The 22,608-nt window shown below is 47.5% G+C and overlaps 1 protein-coding gene across 3 annotated transcripts in view; it reads right to left on the reverse strand.

Moving 5' to 3' along the window:
* The window catches only part of LOC147012822 (ATP-sensitive inward rectifier potassium channel 1-like), a 73,784-nt gene that overhangs the window by 18,295 nt on the left and 32,881 nt on the right, over positions 1-22,608 (reverse strand). For all 3 annotated transcript variants that reach the window (XM_085854076.1, XM_085854077.1, XM_085854075.1), the window contains exon 3: positions 9,918-10,104. In XM_085854076.1, the coding sequence (XP_085710202.1) occupies positions 9,918-10,104 (187 nt within the window). The remainder of the gene's footprint in view (positions 1-9,917; positions 10,105-22,608) is intronic.

Below are 22,608 nucleotides of genomic sequence, written 5' to 3' on the forward strand. Positions count from 1 at the left end.
CACACAGAGCTTGGTACCAGGTGTCTTGTTTGTGGCCCTTTCCTCAGCAGCATTTACTCTCTACACCACGCAGAGCTTGGTACCAGGTGTCTTGTTTGTGGCCCTTTCCTCAGCAGCATTTACTCTCTACACCACGCAGAGCTTGGTACCAGGTGTCTTGTTTGTGGCCCTTTCCTCAGCAGCATTTACTCTCTACACCACACAGAGCTTGGTACCAGGTGTCTTGTTTGTGGCCCTTTTGTCAGCAGCATTTACTCTCTACACCACGCAGAGCTTGGTACAGGTGTCTTGTTTGTGGCCCTTTCCTCAGCAGCATTTACTCTCTACACCACGCAGAGCTTGGTACCAGGTGTCTTGTTTGTGGCCCTTTCCTCAGCAGTATTTACTCTCTACACCACGCAGAGCTTGGTACCAGGTGTCTTGTTTGTGGCCCTATCCTCAGCAGCATTTACTCTCTACACCACGCAGAGCTTGGTACCAGGTGTCTTGTTTGTGGCCCTTTCCTCAGCAGCATTTACTCTCTACACCACACAGAGCTTGGTACCAGGTGTCTTGTTTGTGGCCCTTTCCTCAGCAGCATTTACTCTCTACACCACGCAGAGCTTGGTACCAGGTGTCTTGTTTGTGGCCCTTTCCTCAGCAGCATTTACTCTCTACACCACGCAGAGCTTGGTACCAGGTGTCTTGTTTGTGGCCCTTTCCTCAGCAGCATTTACTCTCTACACCACACAGAGCTTGGTACCAGGTGTCTTGTTTGTGGCCCTTTCCTCAGCAGCATTTACTCTCTACACCACGCAGAGCTTGGTACCAGGTGTCTTGTTTGTGGCCCTTTCCTCAGCAGCATTTACTCTCTACACCACGCAGAGCTTGGTACCAGGTGTCTTGTTTGTGGCCCTTTCCTCAGCAGCATTTACTCTCTACACCACGCAGAGCTTGGTACCAGGTGTCTTGTTTGTGGCCCTTTCCTCTCAGCAGTATTTACTCTCTACACCACGCAGAGCTTGGTACCAGGTGTCTTGTTTGTGGCCCTTTCCTCAGCAGCATTTACTCTCTACACCACGCAGAGCTTGGTACCAGGTGTCTTGTTTGTGGCCCTTTCCTCAGCAGCATTTACTCTCTACACCACGCAGAGCTTGGTACCAGGTGTCTTGTTTGTGGCCCTTTCCTCAGCAGCATTTACTCTCTACACCACACAGAGCTTGGTACCAGGTGTCTTGTTTGTGGCCCTTTCCTCAGCAGCATTTACTCTCTACACCACACAGAGCTTGGTACCAGGTGTCTTGTTTGTGGCCCTTTCCTCAGCAGCAGTTTATTCTCTGCACCACACAGAGCTTGGTACCAGGTGTCTTGTTTGTGGCCCTTTCCTCAGCAGCAGTTTATTCTCTGCACCACACAGAGCTTGGTACCAGGTGTCTTGTTTGTGGCCCTTTCCTCAGCAGCATTTACTCTCTACACCACGCAGAGCTTGGTACCAGGTGTCTTGTTTGTGGCCCTTTCCTCAGCAGCATTTACTCTCTACACCACGCAGAGCTTGGTACCAGGTGTCTTGTTTGTGGCCCTTTCCTCAGCAGCATTTACTCTCTACACCACACAGAGCTTGGTACCAGGTGTCTTGTTTGTGGCCCTTTCCTCAGCAGCAGTTTATTCTCTGCACCACACAGAGCTTGGTACCAGGTGTCTTGTTTGTGGCCCTTTCCTCAGCAGCATTTACTCTCTACACCACGCAGAGCTTGGTACCAGGTGTCTTGTTTGCGGCCCTTTCCTCAGCAGTATTTACTCTCTACACCACGCAGAGCTTGGTACCACGTGTCTTGTTTGTGGCCCTTTCCTCAGCAGAATTTCCTCTCTACACCACACAGAGCTTGGTACCAGGTGTCTTGTTTGTGGCCCTTTTGTCAGCAGCATTTACTCTCTACACCACGCAGAGCTTGGTACCAGGTGTCTTGTTTGTGGCCCTTTCCTCAGCAGCATTTACTCTCTACACCACGCAGAGCATGGTACCAGGTGTCTTGTTTGTGGCCCTTTCCTCAGCAGCAGTTTATTCTCTGCACCACACAGAGCTTGGTACCAGGTGTCTTGTTTGTGGCCCTTTTGTCAGCAGCAGTTTACTCTCTACACCACGCAGAGATTGCTACCAGGTGTCTTGTTTGTGACCCTTTCCTCAGCAGTATTTACTCTCTACACTACGCAGAGCTTGGTACCAGGTGTCTTGTTTGCGGCCCTTTTGTCAGCAGCATTTACTCTCTACACCACGCAGAGCTTGGTACCAGGTGTCTTGTTTGTGGCCCTTTCCTCAGCAGCATTTACTTTCTACACCACACAGAGCTTGGGACCACGTGTCTTGTTTGTGGCCCTTTTGTCAGCAGCATTTACTCTCTACACCACGCAGAGCTTGGTACCACGTGTCTTGTTTGTGGCCCTTTCCTCAGCAGCATTTACTCTCTACACCACACAGAGCTTGGTACCAGGTGTCTTGTTTGTGGCCCTTTCCTCAGCAGCATTTACTCTCTACACCACGCAGAGCTTGGTACCAGGTGTCTTGTTTGTGGCCCTTTCCTCAGCAGCATTTACTCTCTACACCACGCAGAGCTTGGTACCAGGTGTCTTGTTTGTGGCCCTTTCCTCAGCAGCATTTACTCTCTACACCACACAGAGCTTGGTACCAGGTGTCTTGTTTGTGGCCCTTTTGTCAGCAGCATTTACTCTCTACACCACGCAGAGCTTGGTACCAGGTGTCTTGTTTGTGGCCCTTTTGTCAGCAGCATTTACTCTCTACACCACGCAGAGCTTGGTACCAGGTGTCTTGTTTGTGGCCCTTTCCTCAGCAGCATTTACTCTCTACACCACACAGAGCTTGGTACCAGGTGTCTTGTTTGTGGCCCTTTCCTCAGCAGCAGTTTATTCTCTGCATCACGCAGAGCTTGGTACCAGGTGTCTTGTTTGTGGCCCTTTTGTCAGCAGCAGTTTACTCTCTACACCACGCAGAGCTTGGTACCAGGTGTCTTGTTTGTGGCCCTTTCCTCAGCAGCATTTACTCTCTACACCACGCAGAGATTGCTACCAGGTGTCTTGTTTGCGGCCCTATCCTCAGCAGTATTTACTCTCTACACCACGCAGAGCTTGGTATCAGGTGTCTTGTTTGTGGCCCTTTCCTCAGCAGCATTTACTCTCTACACCACGCAGAGATTGCTACCAGGTGTCTTGTTTGCGGCCCTATCCTCAGCAGTATTTACTCTCTACACCACGCAGAGCTTGGTACCACGTGTCTTGTTTGTGGCCCTTTCCTCAGCAGCATTTACTCTCTACACCACACAGAGCTTGGTACCAGGTGTCTTGTTTGTGGCCCTTTCCTCAGCAGCATTTACTCTCTACACCACGCAGAGCTTGGTACCAGGTGTCTTGTTTGTGGCCCTTTCCTCAGCAGCATTTACTCTCTACACCACGCAGAGCTTGGTACCAGGTGTCTTGTTTGTGGCCCTTTCCTCAGCAGCATTTACTCTCTACACCACACAGAGCTTGGTACCAGGTGTCTTGTTTGTGGCCCTTTTGTCAGCAGCATTTACTCTCTACACCACGCAGAGCTTGGTACCAGGTGTCTTGTTTGTGGCCCTTTTGTCAGCAGCATTTACTCTCTACACCACGCAGAGCTTGGTACCAGGTGTCTTGTTTGTGGCCCTTTTGTCAGCAGCAGTTTACTCTCTACACCACGCAGAGCTTGGTACCAGGTGTCTTGTTTGTGGCCCTTTCCTCAGCAGCATTTACTCTCTACACCACGCAGAGATTGCTACCAGGTGTCTTGTTTGCGGCCCTATCCTCAGCAGTATTTACTCTCTACACCACGCAGAGCTTGGTACCAGGTGTCTTGTTTGCGGCCCTTTTGTCAGCAGCTGTTTACTCTCTACACCACGCAGAGCTTGGTACCAGGTGTCTTGTTTGCGGCCCTTTCCTCAGCAGCATTTACTCTCTACACCACGCAGAGCTTGGTACCAGGTGTCTTGTTTGCGGCCCTTTCCTCAGCAGCATTTACTCTCTACACCACGCAGAGCTTGGTACCAGGTGTCTTGTTTGTGGCCCTATCCTCAGCAGCATTTACTCTCTACACCACGCAGAGCTTGGTACCAGGTGTCTTGTTTGCGGCCCTTTCCTCAGCAGCATTTACTCTCTACACCACACAGAGCTTGGTACCAGGTGTCTTGTTTGTGGCCCTTTTGTCAGCAGCATTTACTCTCTACACCACGCAGAGCTTGGTACAGGTGTCTTGTTTGTGGCCCTTTCCTCAGCAGCATTTACTCTCTACACCACGCAGAGCTTGGTACCAGGTGTCTTGTTTGTGGCCCTTTCCTCAGCAGTATTTACTCTCTACACCACGCAGAGCTTGGTACCAGGTGTCTTGTTTGTGGCCCTATCCTCAGCAGCATTTACTCTCTACACCACGCAGAGCTTGGTACCAGGTGTCTTGTTTGTGGCCCTTTTGTCAGCAGCAGTTTACTCTCTACACCACGCAGAGATTGCTACCAGGTGTCTTGTTTGTGGCCCTTTACTCAGCAGTATTTACTCTCTACACCACGCAGAGCTTGGTACCAGGTGTCTTGTTTGTGGCCCTTTTGTCAGCAGCAGTTTACTCTCTGCACCACGCAGAGCTTGGTACCAGGTGTCTTGTTTGTGGCCCTTTCCTCAGCAGTATTTACTCTCTACACCACGCAGAGCTTGGTACCAGGTGTCTTGTTTGTGGCCCTTTCCTCAGCAGCATTTACTCTCTACACCACGCAGAGCTTGGTACCAGGTGTCTTGTTTGCGGCCCTTTCCTCAGCAGCATTTACTCTCTACACCACGCAGAGCTTGGTACCAGGTGTCTTGTTTGTGGCCCTTTTGTCAGCAGCAGTTTACTCTCTACACCACGCAGAGCTTGGTACCAGGTGTCTTGTTTGTGGCCCTTTCCTCAGCAGTATTTACTCTCTACACCACGCAGAGCTTGGTACCAGGTGTCTTGTTTGTGGCCCTATCCTCAGCAGTATTTACTCTCTACACCACGCAGAGCTTGGTACCAGGTGTCTTGTTTGTGGCCCTTTCCTCAGCAGCATTTACTCTCTACACCACGCAGAGCTTGGTACCAGGTGTCTTGTTTGCGGCCCTATCCTCAGCAGCATTTACTCTCTACACCACGCAGAGCTTGGTACCACGTGTCTTGTTTGTGGCCCTATCCTCAGCAGCATTTACTCTCTACACCACGCAGAGCTTGGTACCACGTGTCTTGTTTGCGGCCCTATCCTCAGCAGTATTTACTCTCTACACCACGCAGAGCTTGGTACCAGGTGTCTTGTTTGTGGCCCTATCCTCAGCAGCATTTACTCTCTACACCACGCAGAGCTTGGTACCACGTGTCTTGTTTGCGGCCCTATCCTCAGCAGCATTTCCTCTCTGCACCACACAGAGCTTGGTACCAGGTGTCTTGTTTGTGGCCCTTTCCTCAGCAGCATTTACTCTCTACACCACACAGAGCTTGGTACCAGGTGTCTTGTTTGTGGCCCTTTCCTCAGCAGCATTTACTCTCTACACCACGCAGAGCTTGGTACCAGGTGTCTTGTTTGCGGCCCTTTCCTCAGCAGCATTTACTCTCTACACCACGCAGAGCTTGGTACCAGGTGTCTTGTTTGCGGCCCTATCCTCAGCAGCCCATTGGTCTCTGCACCGGCAGAGCTTGGTACCACGTGTGTTGTTCATGGCCCTATCTTGAGTGGGTCTTTTCTCCTTTGAACCGTGGGACTACGATCACCGAAGCCCTTTAAGTGAGCAGCTTATTCTCATGGACACTAGTCACTTTTGACACCCGAGTCATTGAGCGGAACATATTATTAGATTATCTGGAATTGGAATTCCAGAAGGTATTGTCATCGTGCACTGTCTGTCTGTCTTCTGTTTCAACTTCTCCGGCAAAACCGCTGGGCTGATCCAGCTTAAATTTGGCAGCAAGGTTCAGCTTGTGACTGGTAACGGGATTGCAAAGCTCACTTCAGTCACGTCGACTTTAAGTGGATCAAAATGGCGGGCTAAGTAACTTCCTTCAAAAATCTTCTTCTCCAGACGAAACATGGACACACGCTGATTTGGCCCACTCATGATATGCCATTTCTTGCTTCGAATTGAACTTGCGACTCTATTCACCCACTCAAGCTGAACAGGTGATGGAACACTGCTCAGACTGGCCAAAGTCATCAACCCTTTAGCGGTTGAGTAGAGGTCGGTCCACTCGATTTTCTATCCTGTTATGTGAAATGGTTGTTTTTATTATCTATCCACACAAATAAATGTTAAAGTGTGTTTGTGTGTTTGTGTGTGTGTATGTGTGTATGTGTGTTTATGTGTTTATGTGTTTGTGTGTTTATGTGTTTGTGTGTGTGTGTGTGTGTGTGTGTGTGTGTGTGTGTGTGTGTGTGTGTGTGTGTGTGTGTGTGTGTGTGTGTCCGCCACAACTTCAAAACCATGAAACCTAGCAGCCTGAAACTTTCCATGCACACATGGAAAACTCCAAGGAAGTGCAAGAGTGAAAACTAGGTGTTTGGGTTAATTAAAACACCCCTTTTGAAGACAATTAACGGTATTATTTAATTGTATCCTCCATCAGGCGATCCTTGGCCATCTTGCTCTCTGGGGTCTTAAGGCGTTTCCTGGGTAACCTCGCTGGAGTCTGAAGCCGCCATGTTTTTTTTTTGGCCTGCTCAACCACGCCTTGATTTGGAACAGGTTGCAATGATTTCTTCACGATAAAGTTTTTTTTTTTTCACTTTCCTCACTCATATTATCGAATGCCTGTTCATCATAACTACGAATCGCTGTCTGCATCGTTTTTGTAAGTGCTATAGTTTTTTAATTAGTAGCTTGGAGCGATTTCATGCATTATTTGATACGATTTTCCACGATTTACTCTCACGAACTAGTTAAAATCATCGAAATGTTATTTCGGTTTTGAGGATCGGATATCGTCTAGACTAAATAAGTGTCAAAATCTGTTGTGAAATCTGATAATTTAAAGAAATAACCAGTCTTATAACTAAGCTGATTATACTTATTACCTTTAAGCAAGGCCATGTTCCCTCCTTCTCCATAGATACACAAGAAAATGTGAAATTTCCAAAGTATTAAACTTATCTTTTTCTTCTGTTTGGAGAATTATATTTAGTGAACAAAAAATTTCGGAACATGTTAAAATTAACTAGCTTCATTGAGCTATATGATTTAATGTATTCACTGCGAGACCTCGTGCCCTGTCCCCCAGAGGGATTGCCGCTCCATAGCGTCTGCCAGATCTACGTCTATATTTTCGGAGGTTTCACGAGGTGCTCTATAGGGTATCAAAGGAAATCTGGTAAAAAACAAACAGACATTTTAAAAAAAAATGAGAACGTTTGTGCGGACCCGAACCGATGTACCACGTGACGTGCACAGACAAGCAGGAAAAATGGCAGATTTTCTGCAATTTTTATTTCACCAGCGATTGAACTTTGCCATGTCTCCGGGGTTGTTCTGCATTAAGTTTCAGCTCTATTCTGTATAATGTTTTTGTTTGAATGAATTCATTTTATTTCATTCACTACTGCGTGAGCGGTGAAGATCGGCTTTAAAGTTAAAGGTATCCTATATGATATGCAGTGACAACCTGGCCAACCGTTCCTTTTCAACCATTGAATTGGAGTGCTTGCATGAGTGCTTAAGCCATTTGCCGAGCGCCCATTGTCAATAGCGGTACTGCACTACGTCATTTTGAGTGAATTGTTCACTCACTGTGGATGCTTTTGCCTGCCACGTCATTCAGAGTGAGCGGTTTGTGCTCCGTCATCCTAAAAGAGCGGTTCGTGTTCCGTCATCCTGGGCGAGCGGTTCGTGCTCCGTCATCCTAAGCGAGCGGTCCGTGCTCCATCATCCTGAGCGAGCGGTCCATGCTCCATCATCCTGAGCGAGCAGTCCGTGCTCCATCATCCTGAGCGAGCGGTCCGTGCTCCATCATCCTGAGCGAGCGGTCCGTGCTCCATCATCCTGAGCGAGCGGTCCGTGCTCCATCATCCTGAGCGAGCGGTCCATGCTCAATCATCCTGAACGAGCGGTCCGTGCTCCATCATCCTGAGCGAGCGGACCATTCTCCATCATCCTGAGCGAGCGGTCCGTGCTCCATCATCCTGAGCGAGCGGTCCGTGCTCCGTCATCCTAAACGAGCGGTTCGTGCTCCGTCATCCTAAACAAGCGGTTCGTGTTCCGTCATCCTGAGTGAGCGGTTCGTGCTCCGTCGTCCTGGGCGAGCGGTTCGTGCTCCGTCATCCTGAGCGAGCGGTCCGTTCTCCATCATCCTGAGCGAGCGGTCCGTGCTCCGTCATCCTGAGCGAGTGGTCTGTGCTCAGTCATTCTGAGCGAGTTGTGAAATAACACCCAATTTCCGAGCCATTTGCCGTATTAACGCATTTTCTCAATAACCAAGCCAATTTTTTTTACCACCCATCACACGTAGTTGTTTATAAAGAATAATTTTTGTGAACACATCCCTGAAATGTCTGTATAAATGCAATGTTGTTTTTCGGTGAAAGATACTCAAGGTTTCTGGGTTGTATACAGTAAGTACTGTAGTTAGTAATCGCATGGACTCCAACCTGCTGGTTCCCGAAAAATTGCTGATATCGGCCAAGCGTGTGCGTGCGTGCGTGCGTGCGTGCGTGTTGTTCATAGAGCATAACATATTTCCTCTGCTAACTCCCCTACCCCCACCCCCTCTCTGTCTCTTTCTTTATAACCTTCCTTCCTATACCCCATCCCAATACAGTGCAGCACCCTCCTCCCACATCTCCTCTCTCACTCTCCCCTCTGTCTGTCTGTCTGTCTGTCTCTGTCTCTCGACTTATCTGGAGGGTGGTTATGTCTGGACAGTGTTTGTCTCCGGACGTGTTCAGGCAGGGCTTGTCATCGGAGTTTGTCTCCGGACCGTGTTTATAGTATAACCAGTGGAAAATGCATTTCAGACATTATTTTGTTTCCATATTCACTGTTATTCTGTGCAGAATCATTTTGATGAAACAATATGAATCATAATTAACGCTTCACCGCACGTCTGCCTTTCCTTCCTCTCACCTCACACTGTCTTCCCTTCCCCCACCCCTCCTCACTCCCCCTCCCTCCTCTCTCCTTTCCCCTCCCCAACTCCTCTCTCCCTCTTCCCCTTCTTTTTCTCCCTACCCCCTTTGGTACATGCCTGGTGTTGGCTTAATGGTTAGGGTGGCAGGCTTTGGATCCAAGGGTCCCGAGTTAAAATCCTGCTCAGCTGTTGAATTTATACCAGGTGGGGTTAACTCGGCCTGTCAACCTTCGGAGGTGGGCAAAATGAGTGCCAGCATGCTAGTATACTGTGTGGGAGTGGCGTGTGTCCAAGACACACGTGTCCAAGGACACACATGTTTCAATCCAGGATTGTGTCCAAGAGCCAAGGGGACTGCTATAGCAGCACCAACGCTCTGCACAGATTATGGTCCCAATCTCCTCCTCCTCCTTTGGTACTACCCTCAGTGACGCGACGGGTGGTATTTGCTAGTGTCTAATGTAAAATGCCTATTTCTAAATTGTCAAATGTGAATGCCTGTTTTACAGGATGTTGAATGTAAAATACCTATTTATAGGATGTAATATGGCTGTTTATAAAATGTTGAATGCGAAATGGCGATTTATAGGATTTGAAATGGCTATTTATATTATGGCTGTTTATAGGATGTTGAATGTAAAATGGCTGTTTATAGGATGTAATATGGCTGTTTATAAAATGTTGAATGTGAAATGGCTCTTTATAGGATGTAATATGGCTGTTTATAAGATTTTGAATGTGAATAATGGCTATTTTATTTTGCAGAATGTAAAGTGGCTGTTTGTTTGGAATCAAAGCCCACCTGTGTTTCGACAGAGTACAAGAAGGCTCCCATAATACTTTTCACGTTGTCCACACATGGTTTGTGTTCCTGCAGTGTAGAGTTGCTGGTGGATAAATCTTTATGTATTGAAGCAACGGCATACCAAATGAGACCGAAGAGGAGCCAAGAACCAAGATAAACAACGAAGAACGTTGCACACTTGCACCTGTGAAGTAGAAAATATAATAACTAGTTGTAGTATGTTATTAGCTGAAAATACAGTACGTACCATATTAGTAATTATTCTATCCAACGTATTCCTTATTTTATCATCAAACATTCTTGATCAATCATAAAATAAGGCATATGAAAGCTGAGTGGGTTGATAAATATTTTATTGTTTTATTTTACAAATCAAACACTATAAAAAGTCATCTTATGTACAGTATACGTTATCATTCAAAAAGTTATCCGAGTGAGATACTTGCAATGGCACATCCATTTAATGGCAAAGTTTATATTTATATTTCAATATACAAGGAGAAGTATTTTTTAGTTTGAAAGAAAATATTTTTCTTACCAATCATACACAGAACACTTGCTAATTGAAAACAAAAATTTAATAACCTCTTTTTCTGGACTATTGTGAGTCCTAGTATAAAAGCCAGTCAAAAATGACAGGTTCGAATTATTTTATGCAAAATATTCAGAGACTGGAAGATATGATGTTTTATCACAAGAAAAAAGCATAACTGTGTTTTAAAACACTACATGTACAAATGTTTCCCTATTTTCTTTATCTTCTGGGACCTTTCATTTTGAGGGTACAGCCTCATGAGCGTGCGGTATTGTAGTATGTTATTAGATGAAAAGGAATGTGTGTGTGTTGTTCATAAAGCATAACATATTTTCTCTGCTAACTCCCCTTATTCATAACCCCCCCCCCATAAATTCATAAACATGTACAATAGCCCGGCCTGAAGCCACGGCCTAGCATCAGATGTGTTTATATCTTCTTTATTTATTAGACATCGCACGTATGTAAATGGACACTCGTTTTACTCTGTGCGTGTTACACATCACGTGTCGCGAATTCCACCTCCCTGCGCCTTGTATTTATTGTTATTTTTTGAATGCATCTACATTGAATGCATTGAATGCAGTACTCCACTCTGTTATGATTGACACCCTGCAAGGACACCTTATAATTCTCCTTGGATTTCAATGCAGCACAAAGCTGCAGGGTAGCATCATTGACTCGAGGTGAGGATGTGCCACTGCTGCAATGCCCTCTGTTGGTTTGGGCAGGAATTTGTAATTTGGCCATGGTGCCGGTGATAGCCAACCTCCTCTTCGTGAAGGACACTGTGGGATCTTTAACATCCACCACGAATGCTGGCAGACCGGAAGCCCGTTTAATGTTCATCGGAGGGACAGCACATACATTGATGAATCACCATGTCTGTGAAACACCAGGATGACAGTTTATAGCTGGTTTGGGATTCAAATCGAGGCTAGACAGCTTGGGGGCGAGTGTGTGTACTTCTATGCCATTATGCGGTGCGGAGTCGGAACTGACAGAATTGGACATGCAGCAGTGATAGGATCACATCGCATTGGTGAAATAAATGATAATGGTGAAAGAGTAGTGGATTCCTGCCTAACTTGAGTATGAGTATGTGGATCAAATTTCCAGAGGAAGGACATCCATTGCACAACTTGGTACAGCATTTATGGGAGAAGAAAGGAGATAGATCACATTCTTGTCAAGACCAAATGAACTGCAAGCTCTAACATGAGAGTATGTAGACAGAAGTGCAGAGTTTAGAAGTGTGGTGTCCGAGGCGCAGTGGAACATGGAGAGCGAGAGTGTTAGCAGGAACTCTGCTTTATTGCGCGTCTGGATGTACATCACTGCCACCCCTAGTGGGCGAGTCATGATATACGAAAAGCCAATCACGTGATACAGCACACTCCTCCCCTCGTAAAATGACAATTATAACATGACCAAACAAAACCAATCAACATTCAAAATCCTCCAAGTACCGCGGTCGTTTCCTGACCCGCCTCGGGCAGGCAGCGACGCCAGACGGCCCAGGCTCAGACGCCTCCCGGCTAGGTCGAGGTGACACCCTCGCCGGACTTTCCCCATCCGCAACAACAACCGCCCCCGGCCGACCAGCTTGCTCGTCGTCCTCAGGCAGGACTGAATCAGGTGAAGACCCCGCGGGCATCGGCACGTCCGGCCCTGGCGATACAATGCCTGGCCACGGCGACAACACAGGAGGGGGTCCCACATCGCTCGGCAGGGGGGGGGGAGTGATGCTGAACAGCGATCATGCATTTGGTCCACGTGCCGCTTCCACACCTCCCCACCATCAGTCCACACCATGCAATTCGCCGGCCCCAGTACCACAGAGACCACAGCCGGCACCCATTTGGAACCGTGGAAATAATCGCGCACCATTACCCACTGTCCCACATCAAAACCGCACAGCAGCGTCGGGCGCTACATCGCCCCACTCACTGACCCTCCAGGTCGCAGCAAATCTAGTCTGGACCGCAATGCCCATCCATAGAGACGAATGTTAGGAGAATCGCCGTGACAGGATGAATAGCGTTCCTGTATTGGAACAAAAAGACATCGACCACCGTCTGCACAGGTGCAACATCCCCCCTGCGCAAAGCCCGTTTCAACATTTTAACAAATGACTCCGCCTGCCCATTCATCGCAGGATGATACGGTGCGGACCTTAGATGTCGAATACCATTTTGATGCATAAACTCATCAAATACACCTGCGATGAACTGCGGACCGTTATCAGAGACCAGAATCTCGGGCATCCCTTTATTAGCAAAGATCGTCCGCAGTTTTTCTACCGTAATGTTTGCCGATGTATGCTGCATTACTACAACCTCGGGCCATTGAGAGAATGCATCGATCACAATCAAAAACATTTTGCCATTAACCGGCCCCGCAAAATCCACATGGACCCTCTGCCAGCCCCTGTCTGGGATTGGCCATAGTCCCGAAGCTCGACACGGGTTATCAGCATCTGTTTGAAACGTGGTGCAATGCTTAACCAACTGCTCAATGTCTTTGTCCAACCCTGGCCACCACAACAGGCTACGAGCAAGACTCTTGGTCTTCACGATGCCAAGGTGACTGACATGCAGTTCTTCCAAACACCGCTGCCTGAACTTCGGTGGAATCACTGCCCTCATTCCCCACATAACGCACGGTTGGACCAACGACAGCTCCGATGCGCGCGACGCGAAATGCTGAAATGCCGGTGTTGAAGGTAGATCGCTCCAATTCCCCGTAGAAATCGCCTGAATGACACGGGCGAGCACTGGATCATGAGCCAATTCCACCGCGACTTGTTTGGCCGTGATCGGCCCGCTTTAAACCTGGCCCAACGCGAACACATCAACCCGGTCAGCCGACTCAGACGCAGCTGGACCCTCCGCGCAAGGCAAGCATGAGAGCCCGTCGCAGTTAGCATGCTTTTCGGTGCTTCGGAACAGAATATCGTAAGCAGCAAGAAATAGACACCACCGCTGTATTCGCGCAGCTGCTACCACCGGTACCCCGCGTTCGGGTCTCAGGATGAATTGAAGTGGTTTGTGATCCGTCTGCAAAGTGAAATGCCACCCCAGCAGGTATTGATGAAACCTCCGCACGCCCCAGATGAGGCTGAGAGCCTCGCGCTCGATCTGGGCATATTCTCGCTCTGTTTTTGCATCCCGGACCCTGTCCGCAGCAAACAGGCCGCTCGGAACCATCGTCCATCCTGTGGGAGAGCACTGCCCCGATGCCATATGCAGAGCTGTCGCATGCCAATAAGAGCGGACGCGCAGGCTCGTAGTGCACGAGGACCGTATCCTCTGTGAGCAGCCGCTTGACGCGGTCGAACGCCGCCTGGTGTGCAGGCCCCTTGGCCCAGCACTCGTCCTTCCTGAGCAACCGCGTTAATGGCGCAAGCTGTGAGCTGAGCCCGCGCACGAACCTTTGGTAATACTGAGCCATACCAATGAACGAGCGCAGCTGCGTCTCGTCGCGAGACGGTGGCATGTGCTGAATTGCCTCCACCTTCCGAGGGCCTTTCAACAGCCCCTCCGGCATGATGATGTGCCCGAGGTATTCCAAGCGCTGCTTGAAGAACGCGCACTTGTCTCTGTTCAAGCGCAGGCCGCACGCTTCTAGCTTCGTCAGCACTTGGGCAATGTTCGCAAGGTGCTCGTCCGCCGTTTTCCCCGCAATAAGCACATCGTCCAGGTATGTTTGAGCGGGCAGGCCAATGCAAACCTGATCCATGGCTTTCTGCCACAAGGCTGGGGCCGAAGCAATCCCAAAACAGAGTCGGGTATATCGATAGAGCCCTTGACACGTGTTGATTGTCAAAAGCTCGCTACTCCCGGGATCCATCGCCAGGTGAAAATATGCATCACGCAGCTCTAGCTTCGTGAAGTATCGACTCCCCGCCAATCGTTCATATATTTCATCGATTGACGGCAGTGGATATTGCTCCATGCTGAGCCCTGGGTTAACTGTGGACTTGAAGTCCCCGCACAATCGGACGTCTCCTTTCCGCTTCAGCACCGTGATGACCGGGGTGGCCCAATCTGAGTACGACACCCGTTTGATCACTCCACAGGCCTCCAGCCTATCCAGTTCACCCTTGACCTTGTCCCGCAGGGCATACGGCACCAGTCGTGGTTTACAAAAACGAAGAACCACCCCCTCCTTCAGGAAGAGTTTTGCCTCCACGCCCTTGAGTTTCTCAAGGTCGTCGCAAAACAAACCTTGATGTCTGAAGAATCTTCTCCAACTGATCCTCCCATCGGCTCGGCACGGGTTGCACAAGGTGAACGGCGGCCCAATCTAGCCTGATGCGGGCCAGCCAGTCTCGGCCTAGGAGAGACGGACCCCTCCCCCGCACGACGTACAACGGAAGCGCGGCGACCTGGCCTTGGTACCGCACAGACACGTCTGCCATCCCGACTGGCGTTATCTTCTCGCGGGTGTATGTGAACAGTGTGAGGTCAGACCTGATAAGCTTCAGGTCTTTGAGTCTACGCGCGGTCTGTTCGCCGATGATCGACACCGCCGCTCCCGTATCAACCTGAAACGTGATCGGCGTGTTGTTCACTTCGACTTCCACCGTCATCGGGCGCGCCGCCGCAGGACCAATTGAAAACAGGCTCATCAACGGCTGCCGGTTCCGCCCCGGGTCCCCTCGCACATCGCCGTCCATGACCTTAACGGTGGCCAACGCCCCTCGGCACACACGCTTCAGATGACCCACCTTGTGACAATGTAAACACACGGTGTCTTTATATGGGCACACACGCCGCAGGTGTCGACCTCCGCGGGTCACCTCGCCGCTTGTGCGGCCGTGCGGCGACGTCTGGCCCCGGCCCGCACCGAAGGTCGTGTGTGCGTCCCGGGGCGCTCGCGACACCGCGTGGGCCCCCGGGCCGTCCGGCATGCTGTGGCCGGTGATGGCCCGAACATCTCCGAGAGTCTGCTCGACAGCTGTAGCAGTGTCGACCGCTGAGTTGAATGTAATGGGTCCACCGTTCAGCCGTAGAATCGCCGAAACCATTTTCGCATCTTGTAAACCAGAAATAAAGCGATATCTGAGCCGAGCTCGACGCTTCTCTGCCGTGAACTTGCAGGCCAGGGAAGAATGCTTCACTCGCACCACAAAATCAGCGATGCGCTCCTCCGTACCTTTCGCGAGGCGATCAGACTGGTATCGAGCCAGCTGTAATGACTTCTCCGGCGCCATGTGTGCTTTCATCTTCCGCACAATGTCCTGAAACGACAGCGCGTCCCCACTGGGCTTGTCCGGTGCCACCAAATCACTCAGCAGTCGATAATGTGCCGTCGATAGCGAGGTGAGCAAGATCGACTTCTGTTTGCTCTCGTCGACCACATCATTCCCGTGGAAATAGCACCTCAACTGTTCTGAAAACAATTTGACGTCGTCTCCGACGAAAACGGGCACCTGTCCGTGCGCCGTGACTCGTCCACTCAACATCCTCGTCAGCCAATTGTGTTGTCCGAGGCGCAGTGGAACATGGAGAGCGAGAGTGTTAACAGTAACTCCGCTTTATTGCATGTCCGGATGTACATCACTGCCACCCCTAGCGGGCGAGTCATGATATATGAAAACCCAATCACGTGATACAGCACAGGGAGCAATGATCACAGATTGGTAGTCGTAACAATTGCCATTCATCTTGCATGAAATAAATTAACTGCTAACACATGACATATTAAACAATACACTGTTGATAAGCTGTACTTGAAACAGATATAAACAGCTTATCACAAAGAGTTCACCAGTCATCTAACCCATCAGCCTACCCCTACTGATGTGGAGGCAGGCTGGGATTTCCTTCAAATGAAAATTACAGACTCAGCCATGGCTGCCATATGATGACACCGGTGTCTTGTCTCCCCTGCATAATGGCTGTCATACTAATATGCCATACTATAACACCAGTGTAATGGTCGCAGGTCTCCAACGACCAACATGTCCACCAGGTGGGTATGGGCCCAGAAAGTCTCTGCTTGGATGCAAGTCAGTGGTTAAAAACCACTCGATCATGTTGAACCTGCCTGTCGTAAATGGCCGAGCAAATTGTTACAGGCAATTCGTTGTCAATGGCACATTCATTGCGCTAATTCAATCTACCCATCCATGGGTTTATTTGCCAATTTGTAATTATGCTAGGCAGCTCGGCATTCCCCCATTGGCAACGAACAAGGTTCTCATTAACAATGAATTTATTGCAATGAAATGTGGCAGGGAGGAGCAAGAGCGTGGTCACACATCCGGCAAAATCAACTAACAAACGAAACCAAAATAACCCACATGCCCTCTGAACCAATTGGCTTAAACAAATGGCTTATCCTTTCATGCAGGGGGGTGGGGACAATATACAGGAGGTTGACGAGACAAAATAACCTGTGACATGAGCGGATTTTGTTTGTGTGCAGTTTGGGGGCCAATTGGCCTGGCGCGCTCAATCTAGGGCGATTTTTGTTTCTGCAGCTCCCTTCTCCGTCCTTGTGGAATCATGTGCCACGAACAGCAGAGAGACAGAGATATAGATATATATATATATATATATATATATATATATATATATATATATATATATATATATATATATATATATATATATATATATATATATCAGCTCACCCAGATTTTTATAACCCCCACCTGGGAGGGTGTCATAGTCCATACTACAATAAAGAACAAACATACTGATTGGATCTCAAATGAAAAGCTAGACCTTGTGAAAGCCCTAATTCTGGTTCTACAGTCCCCCTGTGGAAGTAAAATAATTAATTCCATCTTGTGAAATGTGAGCAAGGACATATGACATATGGACATATGTGCTCTATGGATCATTTTAAATCACAAAGTACTGGTGTTTCTGTATTTATCATGCTGAAACAAATATTTTTCATGTTGGGATAAGTGTTCTTTGTCCACAAATTATGTACTCATTTCTCTTTAGTTGCTTTAAAATGCTTTTAAGCAAACAGAAGTATAAAGTATGTTGTAAAGTATGTTGTAAAGCATTGGCTAAAGTGACTGTCACCATATAAGGAATTGTTCGCCAGGAAACATCGTCTGCAAAGGCACTGAGACAGAGTCGAAACAAAGATTTAATTGTGTGCAGGATAATTATGCTTATCACGTCTCTCACAATGACAAAGTCAGAGGCTCATTGCATTTGCAAATAAGGGCTGCTCATGGTGGGGTCTGCTCATGGTAATGAGTTTCTTTGTTTGCTCAGAACTCATTGTGTCAGGCCACAAGTGGGTCGAGTCGAATATCTGTTCAAATGTATTATGGTCTTGTTAATTCCATGTAACTAACATATCTTTTCAAACCATATGGTTATAATATCAACCAACATAATAACCAGAGTGGTGTCAAAGCCACCCAATGCTCGCCTGTTTATACATTTATCGTTTTTCGTTTTTAAAAGACGAGTCTAATAATATTTTTTATAAAGCATTGCAGTGAAGTCTGATCCAAATAATTTTAAAGCAATATATGTATTTGTATATTGTAATCAGTAAAAAAATAGTGTGATAGATAAAAACATTAGAAAGGAAATAACTTGCACCAAAAACTTTAACATTTTCACGTTCACGCTGATGCTGACGCTGACGCTCACGCTGGGGGTATCGCTATAGCTCTCTGTTCTTCGAACAGGCGAGCTAAAAACGAATATATAATCCCCATACTGGCTTAAGCACATCTTGGCCTGGTGAGAGATCATGTTATTACTTTAAAATATACTTGATAATGGATCATTGCATACCGAAGGTTGTTTTATAGTGAATAGATTTAGTGTGTTAGTTAACTGTGTAACAATATAATATTTCTTTATTTCACTTGGTTAGTGCCAGTAAATCAGGCACCAGTGAAAAGCAGAAATGCTTAATTCTAATTAATGAATGCTGAATAACAAATTTTCTAAGAACACAGGTCATTATGTTGAAGTGAAGTATACAATCGTTGTGAAGGGGGAGGACAGCGAAGCAATGCAAATATCTGATAAAGCCTGAAAGAGCCCAATGACATACCGTAGGAACTTGCATTTGAAAGTCATGACCACGTTCTTGAAAATGTTCTGTTTTTCTCTTAACAGAATTATTGGTCATTTCACTTCCATGTGAGTAGATTACCCTCCCGATTTGTGTTCCCTATCTTCCAACCATATAAAACACCATGTATTCTGGCTCAGTCAGAGATCTGCTTGGACTCTTGAGACAAGCTTTTCTCTCCACATTAGATGTGTTTTTATATAATGAATGATCTGTAAAATTATAAAGTGTTTTCTCTTGTGAAAATGTCCACCACACCCCTCTCTTTTCTCCAAACTGAATCAACTTAAAAAAAAAAAAACATTTTTAGAATGCAAATCAACCCTTGTATCTCCTTCATAAATGCTACACATGCTCTTCTTCTCCACCACGGGATATGTCTATTCTTCAAAACAATTATTTTCTGAGGTGTTTGTCTGGTCTGCACCTCGACCACCAACCTCCCCCCGCCACCCTCTTTCCCCCAACCCTCACTCCGCTCATTCAGCACAGTATTTCTCCATGCGTTTAACAAGTCATTTAATTCCCCGTCCCATCGTTTTTATCTCCGTTGGTTAAAGTTGAGAATTTGGAATCAGAAAAACCATCGACCCCCACTCCATCCCCTCAAAGCTTCATGTCCCCCCCCCCTTCTGCATCCCTCTTCACCTCGACCATTGGCAAAAAAAAGTGAGAAAAACCTAAATGGTGGTTTAGTAATCCTCGGGGTGTAAGACCTTGACCTTTAACCCGGAGAGGTATGATATAAATTAAGCGTAAATGTGCCTTTCCCTAGGCTATCTAGCGAGTACAATTTCATTCAAATCGGACAAACTTTAGTCAAGTTATGGTGAAAAATGTTAAAATGAATATAATTAGGTCATTAGCTTAAAAGTGAGGTCAAGGTCAAAAAAACATGTCAACTCCACTTACTTTCTATTTCCATTATTGATGCAAAATTTCATTCCAAAAGTCCCAACCGGTTCCGAGATACAGCTCGGAAATTGATACAGTTTGGAAATTTGGAGTGTTGTGAGCGCAGGAATAAAAAAACATCATAATTTTCTAAATGGTGGTTTAGTATTCCTGGGAATCGAAGAAATGCTGTGGTACCATTAAAAATTGGGGACACCAATTGAAGAAACAAACCCTACAACAGCAATAAACCTTCACATATGCTATAGGGGGAGACTTCATTAATGCCGGTCGGTATCGATGGTTTTGACATCCTGGTGTTGGCTTTGTAGTTAGGCTGGCTAGCTTTGGATCTTAGGGTCCTGAGTTTGAGCCTTGTTGGCTGCTGAATTAACACCAGGTGGGGTTGACTCAGCCTGTCATCCTTCCGAGGTCAGCGAAATGTGTACCAGTGTACTGGTATAGGGGCACAGCATCAGAGGCAGAGACGCACCCCAACAAAATGATAGCTACCCGGCAGCCAAGCTTCCATATGCAAGAAGAGAAGAATGGTTTTGATAAAAGAATCATTCATCGTATCATGAAAATACCGTGCCAGGATCATGTAACAAATTTAGAAGTTTTCCAGATATCCCAACTGAACGACTTTGCTTCAACTACCGAATATGTCCAACCACGATGTTTGGCCATCTATGCCGTCACCAAGGTTGTGATGCATTAATCACACCCTTTGTATCCCCTCTACTAACTGGAAGATCACGTACTAAATGGAAAGACAACCTGACGCTACTTCCGCAGTGCATTGGTTTTAACTTGGGAAGAGGCAATGCAAGTGGCACAAAACAGGCTAAACCTGGAGATCGATCCCTCATTACTCTGGCTGCGTTGCAGCAGCAACGTGCCAGCTCTAATATAATGTTAAGGTTCACTGTATGGTTAATTATTGGTCCATGGGTGTGTAAACTGATGAGCATTGTATCATATAAAAATATTACACCGGTACTTGGTCGTGCACATTCCACTGCCAGGCTGAACACTTTACGTTTGTATCCCAGTGATAGGTCGGATCTGCACCCGAACCTTAACCAAAATCGAATTGGTTTGTTCTTGTCTCCTCCCCAACTCATCCACCTAATTTTGTCATAATCCGTCCACAACTTTTTGAGATATCGTGTTATGTATCGTTTTTGGCTCTCTCTCTCTCTCAATAGTGAATAATCATTCAAAAATTAATGTATCTGGATTATGGATCCATACCAGGTCTTCAGCCAAATCGAAACAATCATTCCTTGTCACACACCAAACCAGTCCACCAAGTTTCAGCCAAATCTCTCCCCAACCTTTTGAAATACCCTGCTCACAGACGGCAAGAAATATGTTGCGTGCATAGCGAGATACAAACAAACAATAGCTGCTACCTTGTGACTACCTCGACCAGATGGGTTCAACCAGACTCACATTCAAATAGTACGTAATTAATGGACCTACTCTCATGGGTCGACCAAGGCTTCACCTCGACAAGGGTTCCCTGTCAACCCGAATTGCTCGGTTTTATATGGAGTGTGTATATATATGTATATATATATATATATATATATATATATATATATATATATATATATATATATATATATTGTTACGGGCCTGGAGGGTCGTCGGCCACCAACCGACCGCTCTGAACGGAGCCGCAAGTCGAGTCGGCCCGACCAATCGCCCGGAATATAGATCGCCGCCCGGATAACTCCGAGCGACGGGTCTTTGTACAAGAACCGAAATACGCCAATCGGCAGATCACGTGGGGTAGGGTCGATTGCCAATGCTCAATGTACCTAAATACCCACGTGATCCAACTACTGGGGTATTCCACCCTCGACGGAACTCGTACGGAACAATCCGCTGAGGCAAGCCTGTCCCGTGCGCGATTCCAAGCGGCTTAATCGCCAAGAACCATCGGTCCAAATGTCCCCCTTTTGCGGCAAACCAACGGCTTTCTAACTCCCAACACACGAAATGCTCAGTCAATGAAAGAATCGACGCGACGAGCTGAAAACATTTAACAATTGTGGTGTTTATTAATAATAATGGGGAACTAGGGAAGCACGTAAGAGCAGAACTCTACCGACTTTACGAAATGCGATGCAAACATTTACAGCACACAAAGCACTTAACAATTTCCTACTTATGAGACGGGCCCATGGACACACGTACGCACACACACACACACCCAATAAATGGTGGCAGAGGCCTTTAATAACGAGCTCCAGCTCGGAGGACAGGTGAGCTGAAACCCAGAGCCTATCTCGAACCTCTCCACCTCGTGTGGTCTTCAAGCTGTTCGGACCCGGGCTCCAGCGAGAGCGAGCTGGATCCAATCGCCGTGAGCCGCGATCCCTCCCGAGCTCCCGCGAATCCTCCCACACTTCTCAACACGTGCTGGTGAGACGAGGTGCCGATCCTTCCCGTCGATCCTTCCCGTCGATGCGCCGCTTCCCCAAAGGAACCACCTCCAAGTAGAGGTCGATGAGTCGCACCAAACCGGGAACCAGACAGAGAACAAAGAGCTCCACGAACCAAGAAGAAGAAGAAGAAGAAGAGGAAGAAGAAGAAGCCACCATTCGCAGCTCGAGCCGAGCAACTGGCTTGACTTCCTTCCAAAACAAAGCAGCTTGAAGCAAAAAGCTCTCCCATCCAAGCAGAAGCCGAAGTTCACTGAATCACCAAAGCAAAAAGCTTCCTCCCGAGCCAGGCCGCAGCCGAAGCTCACTGAGCTAGCCGAAGCAAAAAGCTTCCGAAGGCCTCAACCCTAACCCAAGCCAAGCAGGACCCGAAGGTCTGCTGAACGACTACTCTTATGCCGAAGCAAAAAGCTTACTCATCAAGAACAAAGAAAGGATCTCGTCCTTATCCTTCTCCGCCCCCCACTCCCCTGCGCCCGGCGTGACTCGTGCCCTCGTGATCCATCCCCCCGCTCAACCATGGGTGGGAGGGAGTTGTTGACATCATGAATCACAGGATGGCAGGGTTCTTCTTCCTCTTCGCAGAAGAGGGGGAGGGATGTCTCCATTGTTCGTTCCCTAACTATTAAATCGATCCGCAGCGCATCTAATCGATTTCTGAACATTGAAACAATGAAAGGTGAGCTATCTCGGGAACAAGCACTTATCGACATAGCTGACTAAAGGAACCTGAATG

This window comes from Eptatretus burgeri, chromosome 14, assembly GCF_056783735.1.
Source record: "Eptatretus burgeri isolate ZD-2024b chromosome 14, Ebu_testis_v1, whole genome shotgun sequence".
NCBI lineage: Eukaryota > Metazoa > Chordata > Myxini > Myxiniformes > Myxinidae > Eptatretus > Eptatretus burgeri.